This window comes from Chiroxiphia lanceolata, chromosome 1, assembly GCF_009829145.1.
Source record: "Chiroxiphia lanceolata isolate bChiLan1 chromosome 1, bChiLan1.pri, whole genome shotgun sequence".
In the NCBI taxonomy this organism is placed as follows: domain Eukaryota; kingdom Metazoa; phylum Chordata; class Aves; order Passeriformes; family Pipridae; genus Chiroxiphia; species Chiroxiphia lanceolata.
This window is the reverse complement of record NC_045637.1, coordinates 30,307,397-30,314,334: the sequence shown is the minus strand read 5'-3', so window position 1 is coordinate 30,314,334 and position 6,938 is coordinate 30,307,397. Positions and strand designations below refer to the sequence as shown.

The following is a 6,938-nucleotide window of genomic DNA, read 5'->3' as shown; positions in this document are numbered from 1 at the left end:
CAATTGCTTCCAAGCCCAGGAGGTTTCCAAAGAGGTCCCATCATTGCCATGTTTCTAGCAAAGGTTTCAATTAACTACCCACATTTGTTTAGTGGCTCTCAGTCACTGACTGTCCTCCTGCTGATAATAGAGAATCCTTAAAATTAATGTAGGGAATCCTTAGAACATGTCTATCCCCTTTCGTGTAATAACAATACCAGGTCCCATGCTGCACACTTTGTCAAGGACATCAAGCATTTCCCAGTGGCTCTTGTTACAGTGCATTAGGGAAGTGGTTATTAACTTCTTTCCGCATTTATTCTGGTTTTGGCTTTCCGGAGCCCTTTGAGAGTAAAAGCATGTCCAGCTGCCATTCCCCATAGTTTAGCAGAGTTCAAGATGTTAGGTCTGGGGACACTAAAACATGTACTGAAATGCAGAAACATTCAGTATAAAGCAATTGTATAGGATATCTGTGTACCCTTGCAGGAGGCAAAAATAATCTGAGCAGCTGCTTTACTGAAATAGTTTTGAAAATCCCTCATAGTGGTCTCTTTTCTTGTATCTTTGGAATAAAATGTGTTAAAATGAATTTGTGCGTGTTTTACAGGTAGCAACAGCAGAGCCTTCAACACCAATAGGCTTTTTTCATGTAAGACATAAAACATTTGACATGGAATGTACTATTAACACCAGACCGAGGGGGGAGAAGCAGCCAAGGACTGATTTCCATTTCAAACTGCATTCTGGCACTTTGTACTCCAGCACTATTGGCGGATCAATATTTAATGCCCGGAGATTCTGGCTCTGCAGGAGTCATGTCAGGGGACCTCTCGAGCCAATCTGCTTGGGTAGAGGAGTGATAATTATTCATGGGCTCCTGCCTCTTGCTCCTTCTCTTGCACAGCCCCACTCTGCTGACTCAGTGCCTTATTCAGTCTTCTCTCCCTCTCTCCACTGCTGTAGCTGGACCCCTTTGCCTTCACCGCCTCTGAGAGCCGCACATCCCACCATGGCTAAAACAGCAATGGGTAAGAAACCACCTCTCTTTTCCTTCAGCCAGTGCCACGGCCGCTGTCTCCTAGGTCCTCTACCTACACTAGGTGCTCTTTTCGCTGTCCCGAAAGTTAAGGGGAAAAAAAAAAAAAAAAAGAAAAAACAAGACAACGATGAACATATTTTTAATTTCTTTGATCAGGAAAAAAAGAGAGGGTGGGTGGGACCAGGGGCTGTTTTAGCGTCCTAATGGAGATCGGATTAATTATAGACCGATGGGTGAGGTCGGCACATGAACACAGCATAATTTTGAAACTGCTTTCATTAATTTAAAGATGAATATATATATATTTTTATATATATTAAAAAAAGGGAAACAAAACGAACGGTAAAGTTATCCCCGCTGTCAATGTACCTCCCCTCGTCCCCGGCGGCCGGAGTCAGCGCTCCCCTCTGTCTCTCAAACCGCGTGGGGACAAGAAAAGAGGGGCGGTGGGGAGGCACTGCCGCCAGAAACGGGCACGGCGGCGGCCCGGGGGGCTGGGGGCGGCGGCCGGGGATGTGGCCGGGCCGGGCCGGCGGGGGGCCCGCGGTGCCAGGCGGGGGGGCTGCAGCGGGGCGGGCCCTGCCAGGCGCGCACTGCGGCCGGCCGCGCCCAGCCCAGCCCAGCTCGGCCCAGCCCAGCTCGGCCCGGCCCGGCCCGGCGCGGGGGGCTGCGGGAGGGGCGGCGAGAAGGAGCCACCGCTCGGCGTTACCCCGGCACTGCCCGCACCTGCAGTCTGCCGGGGGGAGGGACATGGGGGGCGGCTGAAGTAGGTCACTGCAACACGGAGAGCTGGTGTGCGCTAGCAGTGCCCACCCTGCTCTCTCTCCCGGGGGGCAGCTGCCGGGGCTGTTGTTACTTGGCGTTTTCCAGCTGCCAGCAGAGCATCCTCCCCCCTCCCCGGCAGAGCCGCGCCCTGTCTCCGCGCCGCGCCGCCCCCAGCCCAAGCCCACCCCGCCGGGCCCCGGGGAGCGCCGGGTGGGGCGCGGCAGCTGCGCCCTCCACGCCCCAGCCCCGGTCCCCGGGGGGCTCCCAGGTCATCGGGGAGCACGTTGTCGTCGGGTCCGTCTTGGTCCTGCTGGTCCAGGCAGGAGCGAAGGGCGGTAGCCCGGTACTGGCCCCTTTGTTCGAGGGAGACTGCTGGGGAGGGAGGGCGGAAAAATCGCAGTGGGGGTGCGGGGGAGAGAGATAACAGTTTGCGGGTTGGGTTTTTTGGGGTTTTTTTCCAGGAAGGGATGGAGGCTGGACCTGCATTTGTTGCATTCAAATTCAAGTTTTCACAATCATTCACCATTAATATCGTGCACGCACAAATCCCGTAAAATAAGGATGAAGAGGTCCCAACACAATTGTTGCCTTTCCCCAAGAAACAAATCTCATTTAAATTTCCATTCTATGCAGACTCTTGCTAGCGCTCTTCATCACATTGCACAAAGTTACACCAAAGCCTCCTGGCAGTGGCTGTAATCGATGCATTACACCAGTGCATTTGTTCGAATGCTGATGTTCCACTCCCGAGGAATAATCGGTGTGAATTGAAAACATTTTAACCTGGCTGTGGCACCCCTGGGAACAGCATGAGACAGCTGTAGATGCAAATAGAGGAGGGAAGTGAGGGCTGTGGGAGCCTGGCCAGCCCTGCAGTGCCGAGCACGCGGTCCCCTCCCCACTGCAGCAATCCCGTAATCAGTATTGATAATTTGTAGTCGGCCGCGGACTTATCGCGGCAGAAGGCCCTGTTAGGAATTCTGCCACAAGGGAAGAAAGAGCTCCTCAGCCTGTGGTTAATGGTTTCATAGCACACAAATATAAAGATTTCTGCAGCAAGAGAGAGGCCAGGAATCATTCAGTTTGCCCAGAGACGAAGGGACTATGTGATGCCAGTTTGTCTAATAATACCTGGCTAACAAGCCATATATACCAACAATAAAAAGCTGTGTAACTACCTAGCTCAAGCTTCTAAAAATACTAATTACAATAGCATTTAACTTAAAAAGAATTGAAAGTTACATTATTAAAAGCATCTTCCCTCTTTAAACTCACCATTTCCTTAAACCTTATTCTTCCTCCTTCTTAGAGAAAATTTGGATCCAGACAGTCTAGTAGAATAAGCCACTTTATTTCAAGAATTACTACAAGCTAACAAATTTTATTTTCATGTGAAAAAAATAGATGTATTCTCTGTAATACACATTTCCAGTTAGTGCTAAATGAGCTACATTTGTCCTGTACTCAAGCTTTACCCGATAGACCACTGCAAGAACTACAGAGCGCCTGATTTTTTTTTTCCCTTTTGAGCACCATATTTTGCAAAGTGGCAATAAAGGCTGGATCCTGCTTCCACTGGAGCCAGCAAAACGTTTCTAATCAGTTTAAGCCAGCCCACTATTATGTTTCTGGCCCTGGTCCAGCAAGGCACTTAAGCAGGTGTCTGAGAGTGAGCATGCAAAATAGTCCTGCTGGCTTTGGACAGAACTCTACATGTAACTCAGGTTAGGCAGATACCAAATACCTTGATAAGCCTGTGTTTATATTTTGCCATAAAAAGCAAAATTAAGCCTCATTCTCTCTTAGGTTCAGTAAAATAAGAGATTTTTAAGGAAAGCTCCTTTGACTTATGTAGGAATTTCAACAGCTGCAAGAACTTCTAGAAGATCAATACAGCCCGAATGCCCATGAGGTTCTTCTTTCTGTTTAGTGTACATGGTATGTGACTGATGCATGCCAGAGACACACACATTTTTTTTTTTTTAAGTGTGTCTTATTTTAAAATTCCATGTAACACAACTGTAGAGAAATTCTAGGGGCTTTTAAATTTCGTTCTCCCTTTGATGCCATCTTCCACACAAAATCTATATTGAATGGAGGGACTCCTTCATTCTTTATACTCTCAGCCATGCAGGATGTGTGTTACATAAATCAGCAGCCTTTGCAGGTGGGGTCACTAAAGACCAATCAGGCAATGTACCTGGTTCGATAGACTTACTTAGGGTATGTACATGGCTGGTAGTGTGAGGGTGAAGCAGTCTGTAATTACACTGGAACTAAAAAAGTGTTTGAAACCATTATTTCATTGTTTCCTTGTGGTGTTTTATTTAAAGAATATTTATTAGAACATTTTCAGACAATCATCAAACAGAAACTCTCAGTACTGGTTATGGTTCTTGTTTATTTTATAGGAAGTTGTTTAACAGAAATATGTGGGATATATGCTAATAGTGTTAAGGAAGTGTTTAAGTTCAACTCCTTTTGAGACAGTCAGGAATGCTGTGAGGTGATAAATGGGTGGAATTATGAGGATATGGGAATTCAGGCAGCCCCATGCTGCCTCCTCTGCATATCTCAGTAAGATTGATTAAACTCTTGTAAAAGTGTTTCAGAGTTGTTCTTCTACTTTGTCATTTACATTTTATTCATGAGCTCAGACATCTATACTTAGCTTGATGGATGCAAGGCCATTGCTAAGTTTGTCTCTTAACTGAGTACTACATTATTGTTTTATCTGATATGTAAACACATATGAAATCATAAATAAGTGTATGGTTGTTGAGTTTAACTGGTTCAATTACTTTAATAACTAGGCCTTTTTTACTGAAAAGGTGTAAGCATTCTGCCTCTGATTTGCCACCACACTTAAACAATTGTTTGATCTTTAACAGTTGCACATGAGTAGTCATCTGGACATCAATGACAATGACAAGCTTCCAGTTAAACAACATATGGTTAAGTGCCAGGCTGAGTTTGGACCGAGCATGCTCCTTTCCATATTACGTTGTTTTTAGCTGAAGGTTTTAACCTTCCCTTTAATGAATAAATGAACACAAATCAGCTCAGAATTATTTTCAGCTGTCAGAAAATAACATTTCTGCATAGACAAATAAGAAATCATGTTAATATGAGAGTTAATGTAGGCAAGAATCAGAAAATAGTGTATTGTTTAAGTGTTATCAGAAATGTGATTTGACTGAAACACCATTTTTCCAAATTTTTTTCAAGATCTAGCAGAAGAAACATTTTTCTGAGAACTTTTATTACTGATCTAATATAAAGTTCATGGCAAGTACACTTTACCAGAGAACTGAAGGTTAACACCTATTCACATTCTTTTCTTGGTTTTGCAAAATCAATTACTCTTCCTGCAATTGAGAATTGAGGCAGTAATAATTTTAAAAACAGTCCATATGGCTAAGAATTTATATTACCTCATAGCAGTTCTTTACTTACCCTGTGAGGTGTACAAGCAGGAGGATAAAATGTCATCTATTTCATTTTCTTATGGAAGAGATCCCATAACATGCTGAGGAAATAAAAATAAAATTCAGCAGCTTGAACGCTACCAAAATGTTCTCTCACCTCCACCTCCATTACCTCTTTTTCCAAATATAAGCTCTAGTTAGACTAAAGACTTCCCTGTTTAATAATGTATTTCTGTAATTCATTCACATCAATTTTGTCAATTTGAATTTTCTTTAATTTATTATTTAAGCCTGGGAATTTATTTATTATTATTTATTTTTATATATGTACTACAATAGTACATTTCTCTAGATCATGTTTTGCACACCTATTTTTTAGTATAAATACTGTGTAATCTAACCTAATGGTTAGATTTATCTCTGGTGACATTTATATTCATTTCTTTTAGAAAAGAATTCTTCATTTTCAAATTAATAGCATTGATTTAAAAACAACTCAGAAGAAAGATAGGACACTCATATCCAGTAATATATTTAGATAGTGTTTCAGATTTCAAAAACTATACAATATTAACTAATTAATTCTCCTAATTGCCTGCAGTGAGAAGTAGACATTGTTATATAGTCTGAAACACAGAGATCAGAGGGTTCCCATAACAGGTTGGTCTGAGTAATACTTGACCTCTGAAGCATTTTCATGTGGGTCTAATTTAACTACCTTATTAGTTCACAGGCAAAAGAAACAAAGAGATGTTCAGCACTTTTGAAAAACATCAAGCCCTGGGTGTCTTAAAGTAGGCATCTTAAAACGGTGTCACACCACGTAAATGATATAGGTAGAAAATTAACTCACTAAAAGCTTTGCTAAAGCTGATACAGAAAGAAAGCCACCACTAGAACATAAGGGACTGAGAGTTGCATTGAGCTTTCTCACAGTGTGCCCTCCCCACAGGCTGTGTGTATATATATATATATGTATGTATATATAATACATTTGCCTTTCAACTTAGGTTATCAGGCTTCAAAACCCTTTATTCTGGCACTCTCAGCAGATCTGCCCAATGCTTTAAGGAGGAGTAAGTGTCACATCATGAAGCAGCAGTGCTTGCTTACCTCTGCAGTAACTGCCTTCGAAAAATCCATTGTCAGTTCTCCCTACGAGTCATTTTTATAAAAAAACCTGTTGCCATCATCAGGTGGCTTGCAGAGAATGTGTCTTCTTCAGCAGTATCCATAAAACGGACGATAGATGAACAAACTTTGCAAATGACTCTTCTGTCACTGCAGCCAATGGAGTACAGCCACTGGCCTCAGTACAAGTGGGGGCACAGCCTGTGAGGGCACAGCCTATGGGGACACAGAAATTGGCATCTGACTTGGAGGAATGTCTGATATTCACAATTCTTTCTAGGCTACACACAACCCTCATGCATTCTGTGGATACAGTCTGAGGTGTTGTTGGTTTTTGTTCAGTTTAAAAATATTGTTGATCCTGCTTGGAAGTATGAGTCCCCTCTGTGAACATCGGCCAGCAACTCTACTTGGGACACATACCTCTATCCTGCAAGGTGATGGGCACCCATGACTGCAGTGCAGGCAGTACCTATTTCCCTAGTTACTCAGCACTTTTCAAAAGCAGGAAAAACTGCTTTGGAGACCTCAACCCACATGGACCTGCATCCTCAGTCAAAAAAATGGACTGATGCAGAAATGCTGGCTCTTGG

General features: G+C 43.4%; 1 protein-coding gene across 1 annotated transcript in view; it reads left to right on the top strand.

Moving 5' to 3' along the window:
* The first annotated feature begins 683 nt into the window (after positions 1-683).
* Positions 684-6,938, top strand: part of STMN2 (stathmin 2) — a 36,335-nt gene continuing 30,080 nt past the window's right edge. Inside the window, exon 1 of the mRNA XM_032703037.1 lies at positions 684-1,010. Within this exon, the coding sequence (XP_032558928.1) occupies positions 992-1,010 (19 nt within the window). The 5' untranslated portion in view covers positions 684-991. The remainder of the gene's footprint in view (positions 1,011-6,938) is intronic.